Raw genomic sequence first — 24,735 nt, forward strand, 5'->3', positions numbered from 1 at the left:
CACAAGTTTAAGATTGTTAGACCTCTGTCCCCAATTTATTTTTTGCTTTCTAGAACTTTCGGTTCAAACTTTTAGACCTGTCTTTCCAATGTGTAGGTTTAGTTTATTATTACCATTTGACTGTAGGTGTAGGGTTCCCGGAAATTCTGCAGGTTAATTCAGCAGGTTTCTTGACACCAACAACCTTGTCAGTCAGGTGCTCCAAGATAACTGGTGGTTCACCAGCTGGAGATACAAGAAAGGGTCAGAAGCATGTATGAGAAATGACTGTTTCTGTTGGTCAAAGAAGAAAGCACAGAGAGAACAAGAGCATTTCAACCATGGATATTATTAACATTTTGTGCTAGTCTCATGTTGTCCCACTTGTGTTCAGTGCTGGCAAATGGACAACAGTGCACCTACATATTATATTTTTGCATGCTGAATACTTCCGAACAATCAAACAAACCATTCATCTTATTTTTCTCAATCAAACAAACCATTCATGATGCTTTTCTCTTTCACTGATAGGCTTCTTTGGTGCTCTGCTGTGTTTTTACAAGTGCGGGTGTACAGTTTGACGCGGCCCATATTGGCAGGGAACATAAAATTTGAAAACTTGTTCAGCTTTTGAGCCTTTTTCATCAGTCAACTGCCTCATAATATCCTTGAAGTTATTTTCAATTTTATTGAAAGTTTTACTTATGCGTCGATACTGAGATACGGATGCGTACAACATTTGAGGTCTTCTTACGAAGTCACTGGTACAAATGTGCACCCCTTTTTCCAACAAAGCCAGTGCTCGAAACAGTGTGAAGTGATGATGTTCAGCCTCTAGAGTGATTTTGAGTCAAAATTTATCATTTGTATGCATGTGCAACTTGCATATAGGTTGCGCCTTACAAAGGTTTAACAGGTGCATGCATGCACGCTGCTTTTTCACATACAAAATGGCAGCGTTTTAATTTTCAGGGTTACATTCCTTTTTGCGAAGGTGTTTCCAAGATTGTGAGAATTCTATAAACATTTTTTGAGCTGACTTTCTTAAAATGCATGTGGGTGCTTCATTCATTTTCAGTAATGTATGAATGCTTTTAAAACAGTTTAAACTTTCTTTATACCCGGAAAAGAGATGCAATACTGTGAACAATTCTTCATTGTTGCGATTTCTGCACATTTCTTACTATTCATAAGAAGTTGGTCTTGCTTGTAATCCACGCTGTCACACAAGTGGATAGCCAAGCTTCCTTTGGCATTGGTCCAAATTAGTGAACTGATGCATTCAGAGGTTTTCACATTGTGACAGTATAGTCTCAAATACAAGTCTAAAATAGTGGTACAGGTAAGAATTCATGGTTATCTCAGGGGCTTTACAGACATAATCATGCTATGCTCACCAAATGAGCCTATTTTAATTCTGCGCATACAGGCCTCCAGATCAGCACATTCTTCATTTTACGCCATGTTGTGTGCATGCTGCATTCATTGAAATGGTCCATAAGTCCACTTTGACATCGGCTGCGTCCTGCCTTATGGCGGCCTTCTCCATGTTCGTTTGCACATGTGCAGCACATCGCAGAATAAAACAGTTCTTCATGGCTGCCTTAAACACACAGTTAATGTTGAGGTCATTTAAGGTTGTAAACTTTGAGCTGGCTGATACGAAGGCAATTTTTGTTGATGGTGGCCATCTTGCCAAGTTTTGTTCCAGCCATTTTGTGAAAATGATGTTTTTGAATTATTCTGAAATATCTGCATAGAATAAAATTCCCCAAAATTGAACTTGTGATTGAACAGTCATTTATATTATATTTGTCTGCAGTCCATAGAATGGACCTTATGATCGTCTGCTGGCTTCTTTTTGGAAGTGCTTCTGCTGCCCTTGCTCTTGGTACCACTTGCCTTTTGGTTGAATGCGGATGTATTTGGTTCCAGGAGATGGATCGCCTTTTCCAGCTTCATTTTCAGCTGTCACACGAAACATGTACTCTTCATCGGGCGATAGGCCTTCCACTGGAAGAAGTCATACGATCATAGCAAATGAGCTGACAACACTGTGGCCGCAACACTTGATTTTAATGACGGATTTAAAATGAAGCAGGTGCTTGGCAAGTAGGATCTTACCTTTAGTGAAAGTGTCCTGGACTGTGTCAGAATAAAGTGTCCACCGAAGTGTGTTTCGGTCGTGGTACTCGATTATGTAGTTTGTGATTTTCGAGCCTCCATCAGACTTTGGTGGTTTCCAGGAGAGTGTGAGGGAGCCAGCACTGGAAATATCTGAAGGTTCAGGCGTCCCTGGTGCACTGGGCTTCTCTGAAAAAGCAGCCACATTTATTAGTTGATATGCGCAAAAGTGGTAGAGCAGTGCATTCATTGAACATAACAGAAAATGTTTTACAAGCTTTAATATGATTTAAACCAATGTAAAAGCCACAAAGCCGTGACATCAAACCATGCGCCCATCAGTGTGATAGCCACTGATAGCTTTGAAGGGCTAGTTTGAATACCTTGATGAAAATAATGAAATTTGTATAAACAGCTGTTGTTACTCACTGAAAATATATTGTGCATAAGGGTCATTGTTTGCAAGCTGCCTTTCAGGCACTCAGCCTAAAAACTTACATAGGCAAATTAACTCGTAGCTGGACAGATGCCCATTATGTATTAGTGTCAAATTACTAGCAATTATCAGCTACCACTGTCAGAAAGAAATGTGGTGCAGTATGCATGCCCAAAAGGAAGAACCTTGGTGTTGTTATAAATTGACAGCTTTCAGAACTTTTTCAGCTGTCCAGAACTGTTTTGGTTTAGAAGTATTTGCTGCCTGTAGGTGCTACAACTCTCAGTTTATTGGTCTTGTTTGCAAAGTGTTTTGAAGAAAGCACTAAGAAAAAAATATCATGCAGCCACATTTTTAATCATAAAGCAAATTACTATCTTTATGGCAGCATTCTAGAGGCAAGCTTTCTGACATTGTGGACTGTGGAGTGGTAGCTAGCATTACGCTGCCTACTGCAAATGATCAACAAATACATTTTGTGGATTGTGACAGCTTTGTAATTGATCCTACATTCCTGCACTTATGAGAATATAGCTGTGCTTGGTTAGCAATGATATGTAGGGGACAAATAATACACCTTTGTCTGGGGTGTTTTGGAAGGACAAACTTTGCCCAGTTTTGGGAAGCTTATTTCTGAAACGAAGTTTGTGATTTCTTTTCAATAATTAATGTCAAAATATAAAATTTGTATGGGAAAACAAAGCAGGTAGCTTTAGCTATGCAAGAGGAACCTAGGCCACAAAATTATGTCAGCTCTTGCTGTACCAGCCATTCATTTTGAAAAATTCTCAAATTCCAAAACTGCTGTTCTTCACCTCTTATGAGATGCTTTGTAGGATAATTGTTATTTCTGGAAAAATTAAAGTTGATTAACAGAAGATATTCATTGAACCCCAGTAAGCACAATACTGTTAAAAAGAAAAAACATACTCTTTTTTTTCATACTTTCTTGAGCACAAACCATCAGAGGCAACAAATATGTCGCCTAATCAAGTGTACCATCTATATGTATCGTCGATGTGAGCAGTTAGTGAGATGCCGTATACACGAAAAATCAAGACTGTTGCACACCCTGAGCAAACATCCTGGAATGGGATGATACAGTGCAAACTTATGTGTGTGGCTTATGCAGCATTCCTGCAAATTTCCCCATATTTACCCAGAATACGAGGAAAATCATGTATTCTGTGGATTCAGCATTCTGCAAACTTTTGTTGTTGATAGTACTTGCACAGAAGAACCAGCAGTATCTATCTAGTATTAGAGATAGTTTGAATATGTTAGCAGTGGCTGGACACATATCTCACCAATGCAAGTGACGGTGAATGGCTTGCTGCATTCTCCGCAAGAGTTCTTGAGAGTGAGTGTCACAGTTCCAGTGTCTGCTTGTTGCAGGTCTTTAATTGTCAATGTTGCCTGGAATAAATAAATAGGCATTTAGTTTACAGGCAGAGAAGCTAAGGCCATTCAGTTGTAAGCATTGTATACATCAAACAACTAGAAGAGATGTTCAAATTTTCCTTCTTTCACTTCCTTCATAACAGCCTAACACACGACTTTTTTTTAGAACTAATATGGAGATACATGGGCATCAAGATGTACAGCCGGCCAAATCTTTAGCTGGCGTGAGTGACGGCCGCGTTTTCCGTGCTCCTGTAGCTTGTGACGGAGAAAACTTGTGAAAATATCAAATTTAAGCACAGGCTCACTAAGCCCAAGCTTAATATTGAGCTTTCCGCAAGTTTCCTCCATCTCAAAGCGCAGGCACAGAAAAAGCGGCCATCGCGCACGCCAGCTAAAGATTTAGCCAGCTGTACAGTCGCAGCCATAATATTTGGGGGACACTTAAGCTCCGCCTTAAGGGCATTGATGGGTACCGTGAGCGATTCCACTTGATCTCATTAGCATTTTACCCAATCATGTGCTCTGCTAATGTTACCAGATCACATGACGCACCAATGCCATGTGACGCAAGCATACGGTCGTTCGCGTATACTTACTGCTCACTGACGTTCACTTCGCTACTTGCTTAATCACTACTCCCTTAATTAGTGCTTCTATAATCACATACATACTCATTAGCATACGGTCGTAAGCTACCACATTATGTGAAAGACCACCTGACATTCATATAAAGCCCAGCCGTACAAATGTCAGGTGGTCCATACAAATGTGCCTGCGTGGCTTAGGGGTAGTCAGGGGTTCGATTCCCCACCAATGACCCCAATTTTCTTTTCAGCGTAATTAATTTATATATTTACATGCCATAATGATGTGTGAGTTATGTTGCAACCTTGTATTCAGAATTTTTGTAATGTTTTAATCACTTTTCAATTCCGCCGCTTCATGCTTGATGTCAAACCTTTTTGACCAGTCTGGAGTTTCGCAACTCAATAACGCCAGACACCGCTGCTGGGACACCGCATTTTCCTCTGAATGGGAGCCTTAAAACTATTGCTTTAATACTACGGATCACGCTGAAGTGATAAAACTGCTCTCACGCCTTAACTAGTGAAAATTATGAGCTATTTAATACATATGTCAGCAAATGCTGATTGTGCACTGATGTATAAACCCAAGAAACTTCTGTGTTTTTTCTCCGGAACTCATGAGGAAAGTACAAATGCTGAACTGTGCTCTGTATTACTTTGGCCATGCCTGTGCATTTTCGGGGACACTGAGGACAACTCCATCCAACCTTCGTTCTGAGTAAAAATTGATTTTGTGGCTCCTTCTGTCTATGCTGACGTTTGTGCAACGGCAAAAGACACATTTATTGCTGAGAAAATTGCAAAGGAAAATTTTCCTGCCACTCGATTCAAACTCGTGATGCCCTTACTGAAAAGGACTCTTTGGTCACTCGGGGTGAATGGCGGTACTGCCTAGCCTCTGAGATCCGCACGCAGAATAACTGCCATGATGCACCGTAGTTTGCTTGTGAAAATGGCTTAGCGTAGCGACACCTGTATTGAATTTTTTTTTCTTTTCTAGCTTATAAAAGGTCCGCTTTCAGTGATCATTCAAATGCAGTAAACTATTGATATAGACCAACCTCACTTTGTCCTGAGTGTCCCTTCAGTGCATTTCTAAGTGACTACTAATGCCCTTTAAATGCCTAGGAGACCTGTACACTGGGTGTTTCCTGTTCATACTGAAGCAAAGTGTTGAGGTGCTCTGTCATAACAATGTATCTTATCTTTCCAATGCAATTTTCGCGTCTTGTCTATTGTGTATTATTCCTCCACACAAACATCTGAATTCATGTGATACTTCTTTGATGAATCTTGGTCATTGACCAGGATTTCATGGTGCCAAATTCGTTAACCTTTATGAGACATGTTAGGGCTGGGGTTATGAGTAATTTAAAGGGATATTGAATGGAAACCTGGAACTATTGAAACAACACCAGATTTTTTTATGTTTTGTGAGCAGCCGCTAAGCTGCACTTGACGCGTTCCTGCCTATGAGGTGGCAGGCATGACATCAAGCCTACCCTCAGCAGCACTGTAGGGAAACTGGTGAGGCATTGCCAACGTGTGCAGTTCAGAATCCCCGCCTGCTCGTTTTTCTGGCAGGTGCAAGATGGTGCTACTAGTACCGTCTCCACAAAATGTTGCTTTTTTTTTTTTGCCGTCACTGCAGACAACGGGGATTTCCAATTAATTCAAACCTAATCAGGCAAATAGTCGCCAAAAGTATACAACCACATGATACAGGCAGAGAACCTTGAAGCATGGATACGAGGAAGCTGAACGAAATGAACAGTGTAATGAAGCAAGGCACGTCAAATGTGTTCGCTGTCGTGCGGTCCGTGCTGGCGATAGCTTGCGATGAGTTGGGTTGCTGTCACATCCTGTATTTAGGAGCTTTCACAGGTGGCTGCTAGGTGTAGTGATTTGAGAAGTATTCATTAAAATAATTACTTTCTGCTTATTTATATTTCAGAAGAATGCTGTTTTGGTCACTCTCAGTGCCACAGCTATCATTTGGGCCCGAAATCTCGGCGACAAATTTTTTGTTCACTATTTCTTAAAGCACCTTGACACTGTTACCTAGTTTTTATGTATGCTTCTGCAAAAGCTCGGTCTTCCATGCAAGGAATCAAACACGACCTGAAGGTCCGCAAGGCACTTTACTAAAAACTGGAAAGATAAATTCTAGCAGCTTGGTCACACAACTGGTCAATGCAGTGTAACATACAAGAGAACGAACACAGAGATCAAACTCACACAAGAACTGATGTGCTGGTGTTCCTATTGCACAATCTTATTCCTTGTTTTGTTTTCATGCACTGCATTCGCCATCCGAGTTGCACTGACAAGCCCAATTCACTACCTTGGTCACGTAAAGTTAAGCAGATGAAAATAATTAGTACTGCTTGGTGTTTGAGAGAGGACAGTAAATTTAGATTAAAAGATTTATGAATGTTCAGACTCAGCACTGTATAAATCAGCTGCTTTATAATGTCTGGTCAGAACGTAATGAAAGAGAACATGCAGGCTGCTGCTGTTCTGATACCAGCTCAATCTGCCTGTAGTTGTTGACGAATGTCGAGAAGATTGCTAGGGCATTCTTTTTCTGTGGCCACTTTTCTGTGACTGCAGCATGCCCAGCCAATAAGCGACTGGTTGCCAATCAGCACAAGAGCCTAATCTGGCAATGTGCTCCATTGAATGTGTCTTGGATTAGGCAGCCGCGCTTTTTAGTTTCTCTTTCCCTTCTCTTTGGCACACTGCTTTCAACTGCTGGACATGAAAAATGTCCTGTAATGTCAGGTGTACTTGGTGATGGCTCCTGCCAGCCCCCTTTGATAATCCTTTTGATATGCACCAGAAAATGGCAGCAGCAGTTAGACTTAATGCTAAACACTTATCAAAGTGCAGGCTTTGTTTGACCATGTATTCAATGTGAAGCAGAGTGTAAAGAAATGTATTTTGGACAGGAGGTGCTGTGATGAATTATTACACTAGGCTGCCTTAGTAACAAATTAATTTAATTATTATGGCTGCAGTAGAGACGAAGCCCAGACGTGTCGGAAGGCCATGCTTGTGCTTCATTCACACTCAGTAATAACGAGCATGCTCAATGAAAGCCATGCTTCATTGACATGCTGCACTGAAAAACAAGGAGGTAAGCAAGAGAGCAGATGGATGCAGCATCACCTCTTGGGGAGAAATTTCTTGGATGATCTTGTTTTTGACTGGCTCCAAAGGCTGTCCATTCAATTTCCATGTTGCCGTTGGTTGTGGAATGCCAGTATAGGGAATGGGCAACTTCAGTGTTGTTCCTTTCCTGGTTGAGAAGTTTTCCTTGCTTGTGGTGATTTTTGGAGGTGCTGCAAAAAGAAGCATATACGGCAACGAAAATGAATTGTTTGTGCAAAGTGCAGAATAATACTGGCACCAGAAAAGTAAAAATGTAGACATGGTTCTGTTGCTTGAGGAGCTCCATTGCTGTGAGTGTCAATTATGAAATGACTCTTTTTGCTTCATTTTTGTGCAGCATAATTTCACTAATGTGACCTCTAGCAGGAAAACTGAAATAATAGCTTTACTTGCTCTGAGTACGAAAGTATTTGTTGTACAAGAGAACATGTTAAGTTGTCCATAGACTCCAACATTCAGTGAGTTTAATTCAGCAGGTTGCCTTTTAAGGATGTCAAGTATGCACATTCTACCAAAAAAAAGGACCTCATAGTATAAACATCAAGCATGTGTGGAACTTCACCATACACTGCCATAGACCATACAGCTGCAGGTAGGTGTAATTTCTGCCTGTATCTAAGGCAAAATGTACAAATTTTATTTGAATGAGTACTCGCAAGTTCTGAACTCTTGCTGATATAAGGATTGCAAAAACATAAGACATTCAGACTAACTGCAGTAAAAATTTCTGCACTGATTAAGCCTGGCAAGTAGTCTTTCTTTTTTTAAACTACCAGCATGCCAATTTGCAGCCATTATTCAGTTTTGTACTGTCCTATCAACACACCAATTTGGTACATGTATTCAGTTTTATACTATCTTTTGTGCATCTTCACAGTGCTGCTTGTTCTTATAGCAGTAATTCCTGCATGGAACCACAAGCAATGATCCATTTTAAAGAGCCTTTGCTGGAACCAGTAAGCAAATGCATGCACCACTGACCATGAACAACAACAGACGAGGAGCACTTCTTGTCTTTAAGGACACATGAGTAGACACCTTGATCATCTATAGAGCTTTCACGTATGATTAGCTTCCTGCTCTTGCCTTCTGTTGTAACAAGCACCTGCAATTAAAAATTGAGCACCAGTCATTCATCAAGTTCACTACTCACTCCATTTCATGGTCAAGCCTCAAATACCTTACTTTTGAACACTGATAGGCAGTTTATGTTATGTATATTCATTCTCAACAGTATAAATATAATGGTTGCACTAAGCACCTCAAAGTGTTACACTTTCTGTTATTCAAGTGCAGCATTTAATATAGCAGCATAACTTGCTACTTTTTATTTATTCCTATAATAATATCTATGTTTAAAGTGCTGCTTTTTTTGCGATCTTATCTTTTCACAAACAGAACTGTTTTAATCTTTGTGCTTTATTGCTCTTCCGTGTGTGCTAATATCTTTGCAGTTGCACCCCAGTAAAATTCTTTTTTTCTTGCGCATATGACACAAGATCATGGAGTGAATATCTGTGTCCTGTAGTGGAGATCAGAGTTACATCTGTCAATAGCTACAGCTTTAATTCCATCACTTATAGCGCTGCCGCTAGTGCTTCACTGTTTGGCATCAATATTCATTTTGTACGAATAGTCTCGCAAGTAGTGAATAGTCACACAAATATTCGATTTGTATTCGATTCGGTTTGTTCACTATTTGACTCTTATTCGGTCCGGTTTTTAACTACATTATTCATATTTGATTCAGCAGCAAAGCTAGCCCATTCATCTTCGATTCGGTTTTGCAAAAATGTTATTCACACACCCCTACCGAATTGAGATTGCACACTTCAACACCAGTGATGATCACCGTGAAGAATGGCCGAGGACATCAACCTCTGCTGAAACTGGTGATCACTTTAAAAGGATTATCAAGGGCAGCCTCAAATCAGCCTGAAAATCTTGGAGTAAGGCACAAAAATTTTAGAGATAAGACTGGTGAATCTCCACTGAGGGGTTTGGGGAAAAAACCAATCTGCTCGCTAGGCTTCCTGTCTCTTGAAGGATGAGAAAGAGGCTCGTGTGGAGATTTTTCAAGAGCTTCTTTAGCAAATTCAAGGAAGGAAAAGTCCCCATTCTCAAGAACATTGTCACTGCCATTGAAACTTTCTTTATCAAGTTTGTTCTTGGAACCAAACTGCACAGCAGGGTTTGGTCGAAAGAAGCAGCCCCACAACCGGGAAAAGCATCAAAGTGATGCTTGTGATTTTTTCCAGTGAGGACAGAATTGTGGCCGTCATTTCATTTGGTGAAGAGCAGATTTTGACTGCCAAGGTATGCTCTATTAAATGCCTTAATGAAGTTGTGGAGCAACTGAGAGCCTGCCATTCCCAGTCTAATTTGAGCGACTCGTTCCGTAATGGCAACAACGTGTGGCCCATCACAATTTTTCTGATTGCCGTCATCACTGGCATCTTTGGCATCACTTTTTTGCAGCTTCTGACATAGTCACCAAATCTAGCTCTCCTCGATACTGTTCTCCAAAATCAAGGCCAGCATGTGTGAGAAAAGCTGCATGGATTGAAAAGACACTGTCCGCTCTGTGATGGAAGAGCTTTCAGTATTAATGAAGGAAGAATTCAGGAGTTCTTTCAAAAGTAGACCTGCCACCTGAATAAGTGCACTGGTATGGATGAAGAAGAAAAAAACGTTTAGTAAAGAAGAATTTATTCCATAAAAGTGCACAAAATTTTGGAAATGCCTTTGTACTACTATGATGTCGTAAATCTCTGAAAACCAGGCCTGATACAGCTTTTGCTCTTAAAAAGATATCCAGCTGCCTTTTATCATCACTTAACTCTGCAAAGTACTTTCTGTTCAATTTGTGTGCTGCAGCTGTGAACTACAGGACGGTTACAGGGGACAAAAATGAGACGTTAACATGCAACTGTCCTGTAGTTCATAATTATAGTGTGCTAATTGGACAGAATTTGCGACCAAATAGACCCAGTTGCTGCTTTGCTTCCACAAAGTACAACATTAAACTGAAAACTTTCAAAAGAGTTAAACAGTTCTGGTGGAGATGGACATGGCTGCATTTTTGTGTACTCCACCAGTGCAGCTGTACCTTTTCAGATGGGTGGATTGTGTCTCCATCCTTCATCCACCGAACTTCAAGTGTTTCTCGTGACACTTCGACAAGAAGCGTTACAGTATCACTCTCACGGACAATCACATCATGAAGCCGCAATGTGAACTCTGCATCCGCATCTGCAAAAGAAATGTCAAGTTAATCTGTACCCTAAGCTCCACAGCAGTGATTCTCTGCCATAATTGTGTGGGGTCCCTTTGAGTAGCAGCAAAAGTGGTGTAGGACCCAGGGGAGCAAGCACGGAAGTATGATGATGGAAAAAGGATAATTATTCAACATTTCATGGGCTTGCTTTACTGGTATGCACAACAAGAGCATGACTTGAACAAGAGCAGCAACTAGTGAACAAGAGCATGTGCCCTGATCATATCGTACAGCCTAGAATCTAAACTAGAATCTAAACTGCATTAAAGCGAGAGCTTCAGGTTCCAAGGCATTTCTTCAAGGATTTTTAAATGGTCCGTGCATCGATCTTGGGAACCACTGTGTTCTGGCATCTTTATTTGTTGTTAACTTTCACATTGAAGCTTATTTAGAGGAAGCATACAGTAAGACCCCTTTACAGTGAACTACAGGATGCATGAAGATGATATATTAAGTTGATACAATAATTTCGTATAGCTGGACTTTTGTACATGAAGGTTATGGTAATTGTTTGTTTTGCATGAGTTCATCTAAAAGAAAAAGCAGAATGAAAATGTGAAAGGACTTGGGACAGTGGACTAGAAAATAATGATATGCAGGCATATATGTGTTTGTGTTCAGGCCTCATGAGTTCAGAAGGCAAATGAAAGCAAATGAAGATGCAATTACGTTTAAGAAATAACCCTTCAGCATAACAAAGAGTTAAAGGACGCTGTCACCTACAGATATTAGTTTGGGCTTAAAAAGAAATAAGAAAAACTGCCCTGCCCGCACCGCCATACGATACAACGGGCTAAAGTCTGAATAAAGCAAAATGCATTTCATAAATTTCGTAAAGCATGGATAGCTTTGCTTGGCCTCCAGTAGCTTATAATTATAGTCACGCTCTCCCCTCTTTTACAGCATCTCTCAGAGCCCTTGTGTAGCTTTGGGACACACCGCATACCACACCATTTTTTGCATGGGATTACTGCAGCTAGAAATGGTCCCTCTCTCAGTTTAGCAAATTTAAAACTGTTTCAAAAGCCACATAAGTGTTCCAGCCTCTATGCTATGCTCACCTTCAACATGAAGTATTGTGGAAGTCTTGACATTGCCTGCTACACATGTATACTCGGCAGTGTCTTCCTTGTCGACGCATGGTACCACAAGTCGTCTCACCTTTTCTTCTTTCACAAATTTGAAGCTATGAAGAGAAACAAAAAAGTTTAGTTGTCGAAGTTAAGTGTTTATGATTCACAGCGAGGTACAAATGTAAAGGATAAGCGGTAAAAGCTCTGGGGAGGTTGTACCGGTTGAAGTCTGTAACCAGTGTTAATGATAAAGAAGGAATAAACCAGCCAAAAAATAAAGCAAAATGAGTAAAGAAAAATGTTGCGTGTTCATCTTTTTTTTTGGCTGGTTTATTTCTTCTTTAACATGCCATTCCAACAGGCCCACCATTCTTCCCCCTGCTCCAGTGTGAATGAGGCACAACTTGGTGAAGTCATGTAGGTTCAAATGTTTTCTGCTTGTTGAAGGTAATTTCTCACAATGTCTTGTAGCAGGATTTTGTGTCTAGTTTAAAGTGATCACACTGTATGGTGTATACACAGTGTTTGCAACACATCTTATGCAGCTTTCAGCAATATTAAAAAACCTGGTGCAGGCCTTGTGACTAAAAACAACCTATTTTTCTTTATCAGCATTGCTTTGCAGAACTTATAAAGACTAAACAGAATCTTATTTACATATCTGAAGATAAAAATGCAGTGTTTGTTTGCACAGTCTTGTCCCATGCAATCGTTTAACATTTTTATCGTCCATCCAACCACACACATAGGAGAGAGGAACCTAATAAAATGGCCTGTTGGAATTATGGCTTTAATTTAATAAGCATAAAATATGGGCATGAAATACTTTTCATGAATGAGTACCTGTATTTTCTGCATAATTTTTTAAAAATCGGCCTAATTATAGTCGGGAGCTGCCGCAGTGGCTCAGTGGCTGTGGTGTTCGGCTGTTGACCCGAAAGGCATGGGTTCAATCCTGTCTGCGGCGATTGCATTTCGATGGAGGCAGAATGCTAGAGGCCCATACATTGTGCAATGTCAGTGCACGTTAAAGAACCCCAGGTGGTCGAAATTACCTGGAGCCCACCCCTCATAGCCTGAGTCGCTTTGGGATGTTAAACCCCATAAACTGAAACCTAATTATAGTCAGATCCTAAAGAAAAGGAGATTTCTTGAAATCTTTTTTTCGCAGTTATCAAGAAACAAATGTATTACCGTTGATCCATTGGAATAGGTTTTCCATTCTTCATCCAGACAACATCGACATCTGCTCGTGACAGAGCCACCTCAAAAATGGCGTCTGTATCTTGGGGCACGGTTGTTTTCTCTGGGAGCCTTGCAGTAAACTCAACGGATGGAGCTGAAAGATAATGAATGGCCCTTTTGGACTTTGTCGCCACGGGACACAGAATTTATCGGCAGCTGTGTAAATGTTGTTGATTACTTACGTTCAACTGTCAAGCGAGCACTGCATGATTGGTCGCCAACTTTACAAGTGTAACGGCCAGCGTCTTGCCGAACAGAATTTTTAATTATCAGTACTTGGCGTTTACCATCAATTTTCAGTCTAACACGATCGCTGAACTGCAGCTCTTTTCCTGAAAGAACATTGTGAACGAATATTAGGACAAGCTATTTCACACTCGTGAAGCAATACTTACCATCTTTAAACCAACGAACCAAAGCATCACCCTTGGTGAGTTCAATGAAAAATTGGGCTGTGTCATCCTTTGCAACGGTCTGATCTGTCAGGAAGGTGGTTATCTCTGGAGGTAGCTCTGAAAAAGCATAGTACCAAGCTTGTGAGACACTAACGTTCTGAACAGCTGTAAAAAAAGCAAAGAATTGTAGGCATGTCCTAATTTTTGGGATCCTAAATGCATACTCACCCTTTCCTTCAGTGGCAGCAGTTATCACAGTTTTTCACATATTTTCATAACAGGAAAGTCAATGTTAAAAAAATGATCTAATCCTGAACATTTTCTTTAAGGGACTCTGAGGACAACCTCAACCAATTTTTGTTCTTAGTAGAAATTGTTGCTGTGCCCATAATTCTTCGGCAGCAAAAGATAGATTTATTGTGGACAAAACTGGATTTCAAAATTTTCTTTGCATCTCAATTTAAGCTTGCTATGTCATGATTAAAAAAGAGATTGTCGTTTGGAAGTGAATGGCACTGTGGCCTAGCATCTGGGATCTGCCTGCCAGAAATTGTCTTGATGCACCACAGTTTGCTTGCGAAAATGGCCGGTGGTGTGACACCTGTATTTCTGTTCTTGGTCTTTTCTAATAAAAGTGCTGTTTTCAGTGAAAGTAACGTCTTTGTCATTAAAATGTGACAATTTATTGATACAGGTAAACTTCAGTTTGTCCTTGGTGTCCCTTTAATATCTGGGTATACACATCGTTGGCCTCCAGAAATGGTATTCTGACCATCTTACACTTTAGTATAGTCATTAATATAACAGTTGGCATTAAGCATTTGCAGAAATAATTAATGCTGGGATCAAATGGAATACCGGAAAAAAAAAAATAGCAGTATAAAACAACAACATGGTAGCTGCCAAGACTTGATACATTGTCTGTATTGAAACCATGATCCAAACAAGCATTGTAAATATACATGAATGATTATTTAAAATACCGTAAAAATAACATTACCTGTTTATTGAGAACTGTGTATTTAAATATGACTGTACTTATGAATTAGTATGTATGACCTGTAGGCTCCAAGAATTGGAGAGACCTGTACAGTCGCGGTGAATGTCGAGCAAATTGTTCTCCAGAGTATTTTGTGCCTTGCCATTTTTGATTAGGTGCAGAACAAATTAGAAAAGAATACTTTTGAACAGGCAAAAATAATTGTGAACTAAATTCTCACTCACCAATGACCACCAAGTCTGCTGATGTCTCCTGGTCTCCTAGGACACACGTGTATTCACCTTCATCCTTAATACTGGAATTCTTGATCACCAGCTTCTGGTAGGGGCCTTCAGAAATTGCTTGATATTTATCCTGTGGTTCATCAAGCCTAATTGGCTCTCCATCTTTGCACCAAGTGACATGGTCAACTGGCCGATTTGTTTTAGTGACGAACATGGCCACATGGTTTTCTTTTACTTCTACGTCTTGGAGCTTCTCTACAAATTCTAAATTCGGTTCTGGAAGGTAGGCATGTAAAAACATTGTGTTAGTCAGTTGAAGAACTATTTGTTGGGATAATCTATTTCAGTGCAAGAGTAAATTTGCAGGCAAGTGTTCGCAAGCATTCCTCAAAAGGAAAAAAAATGTGTAGAGTTCACTGTTATTTCATATGCCACTTGCATTACAATTTCAATGCCTGGCTGCACAGGTTACATTGTTGTGACAGGAGCGAATTGCAACTATATGTATGTGATGTCACCAATCTGTAGCCCTCCATAAGTGCCTGTCACAGCCCAGGGGGCAAATATATTAGTTGTTGGTAGTAGTTATTTGTATTGCTTCTTACCTCATATCAAGAATGTTGAAAGGGCTGTTTCTTTCTAGTGGTTTTTCATACAGTCATTAAGGTCTGCATAGCTCATGATGGTCTAGTGCTAGCAGAATAAGCCCGATAACATTTCTATGACAAAAGCTGCCGCGGTGGTTATGGCGCTTGGCTGCTGACCTGAAAAACGCGAGTTTGATCCCGGCCACGGTGGTTGAATTTCGATGGAGGCAAAATTCTAGAGGCCTGTGTATTGTGCGATGTCAGTGCAAGTTAAAGGACCCGAAGTGGCCGAAATTTCTGGAGCTCTTCACTATGGCGTCCCTCATAGCCCGAGTCGCTTTGGGGTGTTAAACCCCCATAAACCGTAAACAATTTCCATTTCTATTAAAAATTTTTTGACAACATGAAAGTGCCTTTGGTGGCTTTACCAGTAGCTGTGAACAACCTGTTCACAAAAAATTGGGATCAGGTGTTAATTACACAAACCATGTTTAGTGGTGCCAGTGTCTCACATCTGCATTTTATTTTCTTCCTTATTTCTGTTAATTACTTCAATTTCTTCAGAGCTAATGTGAGATAATTATCTTTTGCATATTTCTCTAGGATTGTGTATAAAGGGAAGACTGGTTACCTTGTACAGTCACCTTCGCAGTGTGTGTGACTTTGCCTGCTGGGTTAGAAGCAGTGCATGTGTAGTTTGCGGTGTCAGCCACCTCAGACTTCGGTATTTCGAGGGTGGATGTTGATTCATCTTCTCGTGTTATAATTTTAGTGCTGTCTTTGGGTATTGGCTTGTCGTTTCTGAAATGCAGGCGTCATTGAGGATTAAGATCAATAAAATCAGGCTCATCAAATAAAAATGGTAATCTGAACAATAAGAAGGCATACCTGTACCACAGTACAGTAGGTGGTGGCTTTCCGGTGTACTTCACAATCAGTCGCACCGTTTCTTCTTCTGTGACAACCTGAAATGGTTTGAAAGGAAGGCACACGTGGATGTTTTAGCCTCAGCTTTTCTTAGAGTGTGCTGCTTGCTGCATGCATGGTGCATCCTACTTACTGTATCACTGAATGTCTGGGTGAATTTTGGTGGCTCTTGTTCCTCTTTGGGCTTTTCTATAAATAACCAGAATTCAGTTTTTTAGACTGAAATTCTTCTTGTCACAAATACAATTCATCGCAAAGCTTGAAGTAAGCAATATTTTACTTGAAAAAAAATCGTGGAACATAACCACTCAGGTCAGATATGTGCAGAACGATTAATTGATTAAATACAGTCACATAAGGACTTACCAATGACTTCAACATCAATGTGGCTGGTCACACTCCCTTCAGAGTTTTCAGCTGTAACTTCATATGTGCCCTCATCACTTGGTTTCACATCTTTTAAGACAAATGTGACATTGATAAAATTATGATCTTCTTGAGTTTTCACAACTGAAAATCGTTTGTCGTCCTTTTCATTCAGAGGCTTGTCGTTCACCTTGAGAGTCACCTAGAGTGCAGCAAAAAAATTGTAGGGGCAAACTTTAGAGTGTGCACACTTTCCTTCTAGTGCAGGAATGGTTATACTGGGCTGCAAAAGAGGACTGCACAAGTCGAATCATGTTTCGGTAAACATACTTTGCCCCTGTCCCTGTGCAGTCCAAAAAAAGTTGTGCCAATCACGTTTGCGTATCAGGTCAGCAATAGAATCTGGAATATTTGCTCTAATTTCATTTTTGCAAGGAAAGTGGCAGCCACACCATGTAATGGGCTTTGTTTTCTGTAGACAACATAACAAAATTATAAAATGGTTGAATAATTTAGGCTCGAGCACAACAATTTGATGACCATGATTATTAGTTTAATCAACTCAAACATCTTATTGGACTATCATTGATGGATCTGGCCCACTTCTCCACCCTTCTTCACATTAAACCCCCTTTTTTTTCTTGATTTAGTAACTGTGAAGATAAATGAACCACTGTTAAGAATGGCATCATATTGAGCTATAAAAATATCTGTTCTGGAACAGAATCAGAATCTTATTAGTGATATTCAGGGCGATTACAAAACCTAATACACAGCATTATGGAACTGAGACAGCAGTTTTAGGAAGTTAGCTGTCATATGCAATGCTTTATTTATAAAGAAAAAAACCGTCCATAACACACGATCATAAAATTTGAAGCTTATTCATTAATTTATTATTCACATCTATCTGGGCAATGATGGTTATTGTGTATTGATGAGGTAATGCAAATGTCACTGCGAGAGATTGCAGGCACTTGCTCAGTTTTCTCATGCTTATCTTTGTCAAGCAAATCGCAGCAATCTAACAGCACACAGAAATATGTTGGACTCTAGGAAGTTGGTAAACAAACAAGTATTGACTTTGAAGAAAACAGCGAAATATAGGCATTGGAATTCCTTTCTCTGTTAAGCTGCATCCTCCGATAAGCTGAGCAGTTTGGGGACTTTTACAGTTCCTCACAGACACAATAAAAAAAAATTGTGGGTAGCCTGAACCATTAACTTGTGCTCGCTGATTAACACAAACTCTTTCCCAGCCGCCCTGATTAGGAAACCGCAGCACCATGTCACTTACTGGTTTGTGTTTCTGTGTTGCACTGTATGACAGAAGACAGTGCAACATAAAGAACAACATAAACAGCTAAGAGCGCAACTAAACTTGTGTATATGTGCAACTCTAATGTGTACAACAGCTGCAAATGTGCTATCTTGAAGCTAGTGGGCATTCTGCAAAAACTTACATGCGGCTCGGGGGTTCCAGTGACCTTTATGACGAGGGTCAATGTACTTCCTTCATCAACCCTCAAGTGGGGTCGCAAAGGTGCCGAAAAAACTGGAGGAATTCCTTCCACCAATATGTCCAGCAATGATGATGATCTGGACACTGTGCGTCGGGAAATAGTCTGCTCACTGATGAATTCTGGAAAAGGTAGAAAAGCCGCACACTGTTTCGGACAGAATCACCAGCAAGTTTTTTGCTGATTTTTATGCACCCTTTTGTCTTAGCACTAGCAGAATAGGCAAATATACGTTCATTTCTGTAGAGCCCTTCATTTTGCTTAATTAGCTGAGCTACCATATACATGTATTCCATTTAATGCAGTCACTGTGGTTCATAGAGTGAGAGGAATTTTTCTATTTATACTGTCAGTGTTAGATCTTCTATGTAGTAAATGTACCCACTGTGGTGGTTCAGTGGCTATGGCATTGGGCTATTGAGCCAAAAGTTGTGGGTTCAATCCCCACTGTGGAGGCTGAATTTTGATGATGCCAGAATGTGATAATGGCCATGTTCTGAGATTTTGGCACAGGTGAAAAAAACCCCATGTGGTCAAAATTTATCTGCAGCTCCTCACAGTTTGTGCCGCACAATCCACAGTGTTGATTTGGCATGTAAAAGTCAGTCATTTACTTAGTAAATCGGTTAATCAATAAAAAATTAGTAACAATTTAATTAACCATGCCCTGTAGCCCAAAGTTTTGCTTTGGCACATTGAAATCAGTCAGTGTATTGATCAATCATTTTCAGCCGCTATGGTGGCTCAGTGGCTACGGCGCTCTGCTGCTGACCCGAAAGACGCGGGTTCGATCCAGGCCGCGGCGGTCGAATTTCGATGGAGGCAAAATTCTAGAGGCCCGTTTACTGTGCGATGTCAGTGCACGTTAAAGAACCCCAGGTGGTCGAAATTTCCGGAGCCCTTCACCACGGCATCCCTCATAGCCTGAGTCGCTTTGGGACGTTAAGCCTTTTAAACTGAAACTGATCAATCATGTTATGGTGGTGGTGTAAATCTACAGGCGGGATTAGCCTCACAGTGGCCTGCCAGCAGTTGCTCCGCCTGAGTCACAAGTCCATTCATTCTTTCGTTCATTCATCAGTGTAACCACCTTTAAGACTGTGCTACATGTCAAATGGTCATTTTCACTCCCTGAAACTGAGCAGTGCAGCATGCCTTCAGTACAAGCTCATATTTGTTTCATGCACAGTATCGGTTTTGTGCTGCCACTAGGATGAATGAATCCAAGAGTTGCTTCAGCCACATGCTTGCTTTCATTGGCTACGAATGGTAGAGTCACCGTGGTATTGTCTTAGGTGTACAACCATTGTCTTATGTCTTGAGCGTGGGATATGTGCAGTGATGTGATTTTAAGTACTGCTCAATTCAAATATGCTGCGTAAGTATAAGAAGTCTTGCTTTATTTTTATTATTTTCTATGTTTCTTCCTGTACCTGTTCATCTGCACGATGCTTGCAAGTCTCTGCCCTCGTGCAGAAAAGCGTGTCTGCCTTTCCAGGCAGTTAATGGGCCAACTGAGGAAGTGTACTGTGAGATGTAATCTTTTTTACTTAACATCATAACATGGGCTGTCACTATGCCACTTTATATGAGCAGTGGGTTGTGGTCAGATGCAGCAGCATTATGTCTGGCCCAATGCAGTGCAGCACCACATGGTACACTGTCATGGTTTACAGTACAACAGATTTGCATTTTACGTACATTGATTAGTGCGAACTTGATTTACTGTGTGAGGTAAAGGTATTTTTAATTACGTGGAGCAAACTTTCTTATGCTGTTAAAATTTTTAAAACGTGTTTTTCACTGACCTTGCACAGTTAAGTCTGCTGAGCATGATGCAAAACCTGCTGGGTTCTTCGCCACCACTGTGTAGGTTCCTGCGTCCTCAGGAAAGACTTCATTGATGACAAGAGTGCTCACATTGTCCTCGTCGTAATAAATCTGCAACAGACACAACACTTAGTATGAATCAAATTGTGGCTTTAAATAATAAGCGGTCAGTAACAGCTGCAAAGCAAAATGAACTGTTCGAGTGTTCTTCAATAAAAACAGCTCTTGCAGCCAAATCTGAGAGTGTTACTTTGCTAGCACTGATCTTGTATTGAACTGCCTGCTTTCAAGGATTTGCAGGTAAAACATTATTATTTTTCAGGCTGTTGCACAACTATTAGCAGATCCCTTAGGACTTTTGGGATGAAGAGATGGCATGCATGTACTCACCTCAAATTCAGTTGTTGATTTTATTATCCGCGTCTGCTTGAACCATGTAACATATGGTCGTGGATTGCCTTGTACTGTGCATTTAAATGTTGCTGGCTGTCCTTTTTCAACCTCTGTTGGCTCAAGCTTCTCGAGAAATTTGGGTGCAGTCATTTTTTCACCTGGACGCAGTTCTTTGGAAAAAAAAAAATCAAAGAAATTTCAGGCTCTAATGTTGTCTCTGTTGGCTTGTTTATTGACTTGCAAAACGGTTATTAAAATATTCTTATTATTGTTAAATAATATGCATGTATTTGTAGCTTAAGCACTGTGATATGCATAGAGTTCTGCATAATAGGGCAATAGGACTAGGAGTTCGAGCAAAACGGATGCATCCTGCAAGGTTAAAACAATTCTGAGTTGCCACCTTGTGGTAGTAGCGGCATTTTTACAATTATTAAAGAAATTGTGCTAAGTAAATGAATAATAATTTACAGGAGTCCCAGGAAAAACTAAATTTACATTTATAAAGTGCAAAATGGCACCTTTGTTGGACTATATGAAATGAAGGTATCATTATTCATTGGTTGCATTCCTGTGCAGCAGAGTGAACCTGGCCCTATCAGAGCAATATGGTTTGTGCTGAGAAAGCATAGCTGCCAATACAGGTGCTTAGGCTTGAGAATGTGCTAATTTTGCACCTTTTTCTTCTCCCTAACTTCTTTTGAGGGAGTATTACATATGCAGTGGAACCACAAAAATGAACCAAGACTGTAATACATATTTTAAGTTACAAGGTGTTCTCCTTTAGCGCTTGAAAAAAATGCCTTAACAACTCTGGAATTGTTTCAAAGGCTGTATTAATAGACATGTGGTTTGGTAGTCTGAAACTTTCTATTTAATCTTTTTTTGTGTATTTCCAGAAGTTGACAGTTTCACTAATTAATGTATTACTTGGAAAAATATGTTTTTAGAAATGTTTCCTGTGCTAGCCTACTTCTAAAGTGTTGTGACAATCTTGGCTTCTGACAAAAATAGAGATTTTCGATTTCTTGTATATGGTGGCAGGATGCAAACTATTTTTAGTACTTAGTTCTTGAAATGAGACTCAATGTTAATCTAATGTGATTTGTTTATATAAATGATTTCATAATGGTGGCAAGCTTATTTTAATTGCTCTTATGACTCTGCTGGAAATATGCAGCTGGAGTATGCCCTGAGTTGTTGTCAAAAGAACAGTTGTCATTTTTTAGTATAGCACTCTTCTTTTACAGTTGAACCCGGATGTATTGAACTCTAAGGGGATCGCAAAATAGTTTGGCATATTGATAATTTCATATATATAAAAATTGCAATAGATAAGCTTATCTGTAACCTAGATGCAAGTTTACATTGCTTGTGACACATTTCTTGCAACAACATGACTGCTCGCTTGGCATTTCTAGGCCTAACCAGCCTCGCATCGAAGCCACAGTGGAAGGTGCTTTCGAACTAGCCACTGCCCATGATAAAATCGACACCACAAATAAAAATAAAAACATTTCCCTATGCTTTCCTTGGTTTCAATATATCTTGTTATTCAGTACTCTGTAAACACACTTATCTTGTTAAAATTAAGGCACATTTGGTTTCTGCAATGCCTTGGGCAGCAAAGCACTCCAATGGTCCGCTAGGCTTTAGTTAGCTTGGCTTCACTGCATGGCAGTGATGTGGCATGGAAAATGAATACAAGAGGCCGAAGAGCCAAGAGACAACCTCAAGCACACCCCACATTCACCATGTCACACATTTTAACAGCGCTATTGCTTCGGGCAGGTGCCCAAGGCTGCGCAGCCGAGCTGTTTTCGTGCACGAAAAATGATCGAAGAGTGCTGTTTGGAGAAGCTTCACTTGCAGGGGTGCGGCACGCTGTTCGATATATCGACTGTTCTGCTCAACGCAAGTTTTATAAACACGAAGAGTAGTGTTATACCTTTGCATGGTATTTGCAAGAGGAGCTTCTGTCTGTTCAATATAAAAAATAATTCGATATGTCCGGGTTTGATATATCCGGCTTGAAAAGTTAATATTATGCTCCTCTATTACTGTGCTCAACAAAAGGAATAATTTAGGTAGAAGCGCTGATATTTCAACTTAACAGTACTCGACCTGAAAGCCAGTGCCTTGAAGTGCTTTGGCTAAAGAAATGACTGAAGATGACATAGCAGAACTTGTGCCATGACACCTGGACGTTTCAAGGCATTTAATATTGCTGAACAATGCAGACACTATTCAAATGCTAAAGGAATAGAAAAAGGCCCAGATAAACGAAAAAAATGTTTAATAGAGTTATTCATTGTCACCTACTGCCATGTTGAGTGCCATAAAGAAATTGAGGATCAACATAAGTTCGCTATTTGAGTTCATTTAAAGCAGCAATAAATTTGTTTGCTATCAGCCCTGTATGTCAGCATATGCCTTCCCTCCTCGTGTTTTGTGAAAATTTTAGTTAGCTTTAAAAAAGTTGCAAATAATGTTTATAATACAATTTATGAAGGTTGTAAATATTTCATTAAAAAAAATAAACTAAGAATAGCAAGACAGTACTTACTCCCAAATGCTGGTATTTTGCTGATCTTTTCTTCTAGTACTTGGTCCAAAAGACGATTATATGATGCAATATCTTGCAAAATAGACTTTGGAACTACTCCTTTTTCTTTTGTGATGGTTTTTCGGACAAGCCATTGTTCCTCAGTTTTGCGTTCCACCAAAATAACGTGCTCGCCTAAAGAGAAAGCAAGATTAGATTGCACACTGTGTTACTTGTTTTGATATTCAATATTTTCGGCATAATACAGTGTTCTGACATATTTGTAAACAATTTATTGAGCATAGACAGCCTTTTCATTGCCAGCTGATATTCACTAAGTCATGTAGTTCACGGCTGTTAGAAGAACACTAGGCATTTTGTTGTATTAATTGCTCATGCTTAGCATAATAATATTGCATCTAGAGCCACTAGTACTGCCTAGAAAGAAGGTAGTCTTATGTACAAATTAGAAAGAAGTTGTAAAGTATTACCTTCTTCAAGGTCCAAACCATCTTCTTCCTCTGTGATGTAAGTTGTAATTGCCACGTACTCAACTATTTCCTGCAGAAAAAAGGCCAGATTGAAACTTTATACCACGCACACAGTCCTTCTATTTCCCATCCCTATGCTGTGCATGTATGATAAACTGCAACTAGCCATTTGTTCCTTCTTCCTGGATATACAGTGAATACCATCATCTTAATGATGACATCAGAATCAGGCTATTGATTAGCCATAAACAGTCCTTTGTTCAGACTCAAGGTACTGATCAGCTTTAGAGTAATGTGGACCCAGTTGCATGCAAGTGTAGCAAGGCTGGTGACTGAAATGACTGTATTCAAAATTGCCATATATGAAAAGAAATAAATACATGGTATGCAATTCTCTAGCTGCTTGAAAGCACTGAGAGCTGCTACATAAAACAAGCCGTTTAGTGCATAACAACACTTCAGTGGCAAAGCTGCCAGTATAGGCTCCTCTTGCGTTCAAAGCTTGTGCCCTCAAGGCAGTGTGCATGGCAAAATAACCTTCCAATATGCATTCTGAACAAAGCAAGATGAATCTTTCAATTGCTCATAGGGTCAAGTATCTGTTCACCAAACTGTGTACTGGTGCTCCAGCACTAGATATAATTAATTTATGCTTATTCTTAGGCAACAGCACACATAGAGACATTTACTTTATCTGTCACAGTATCTTAAAATAATTGGACCATGGTGATAAAGGATTCTTATAGTTGGAATACTTCATTTCAACTATTACTTCATTAATTTCTCTGCACAAGAGGCTTCATAATAAATATATTTGGTAGGACGCATGCTTTAAATTAATTTTTTATTATCATCTCACTTTGAAATGATCTTTCTGAAGCTATTGCTTCTATCACAAATTCACAAATTGTGAAACCCTTTGTGACCATTTAATGTGCCTCCAGCTTCTTAGTACTGTATTTCTGTTCTCTGTGTAGTTTTTCTGTGAGGCGTTTTTGTTGTTATAACCATCGCTAATAATACTTGTTACTTATAACAGATGAGTAAGTGACTAGCTAGTTAATTAATCAGCTAATAACTAGCTAACTAAATACTTTAAGTCTGCAGCTTCTGTATGTTTTATGCTTGCTTGACATTTGAAAATGATGAATTAGCTAT

At 39.8% G+C, this 24,735-nt stretch overlaps 1 protein-coding gene across 5 annotated transcripts in view; it reads right to left on the bottom strand.

The window, feature by feature from the left end:
* The window catches only part of LOC149349987 (uncharacterized), a 228,811-nt gene that overhangs the window by 17,360 nt on the left and 186,716 nt on the right, over window positions 1-24,735 (bottom strand). For all 5 annotated transcript variants that reach the window (XM_089578984.1, XM_089578987.1, XM_089578988.1 and 2 more), the window contains 21 exons: window positions 23,578-23,647; window positions 23,108-23,281; window positions 20,539-20,711; window positions 20,127-20,259; window positions 18,262-18,440; window positions 16,799-17,000; window positions 16,566-16,621; window positions 16,394-16,470; window positions 16,137-16,306; window positions 14,919-15,194; window positions 13,695-13,811; window positions 13,482-13,631; window positions 13,249-13,393; window positions 12,043-12,167; window positions 10,814-10,956; window positions 8,686-8,809; window positions 7,702-7,874; window positions 3,847-3,955; window positions 2,104-2,292; window positions 1,882-1,992; window positions 114-225 (listed from right to left, as the gene is read on the bottom strand). In XM_089578984.1, coding sequence (XP_089435110.1) covers window positions 114-225; window positions 1,882-1,992; window positions 2,104-2,292; window positions 3,847-3,955; window positions 7,702-7,874; window positions 8,686-8,809; window positions 10,814-10,956; window positions 12,043-12,167; window positions 13,249-13,393; window positions 13,482-13,631; window positions 13,695-13,811; window positions 14,919-15,194; window positions 16,137-16,306; window positions 16,394-16,470; window positions 16,566-16,621; window positions 16,799-17,000; window positions 18,262-18,440; window positions 20,127-20,259; window positions 20,539-20,711; window positions 23,108-23,281; window positions 23,578-23,647 — 3,008 coding nt within the window. The remainder of the gene's footprint in view (window positions 1-113; window positions 226-1,881; window positions 1,993-2,103; window positions 2,293-3,846; window positions 3,956-7,701; window positions 7,875-8,685; window positions 8,810-10,813; window positions 10,957-12,042; window positions 12,168-13,248; window positions 13,394-13,481; window positions 13,632-13,694; window positions 13,812-14,918; window positions 15,195-16,136; window positions 16,307-16,393; window positions 16,471-16,565; window positions 16,622-16,798; window positions 17,001-18,261; window positions 18,441-20,126; window positions 20,260-20,538; window positions 20,712-23,107; window positions 23,282-23,577; window positions 23,648-24,735) is intronic.

The sequence above is a fragment of the Amblyomma mixtum genome, chromosome 3 (genome assembly GCF_055824585.1).
Source record: "Amblyomma mixtum isolate Tamu chromosome 3, ASM5582458v1, whole genome shotgun sequence".
NCBI classification, from domain to species: domain Eukaryota; kingdom Metazoa; phylum Arthropoda; class Arachnida; order Ixodida; family Ixodidae; genus Amblyomma; species Amblyomma mixtum.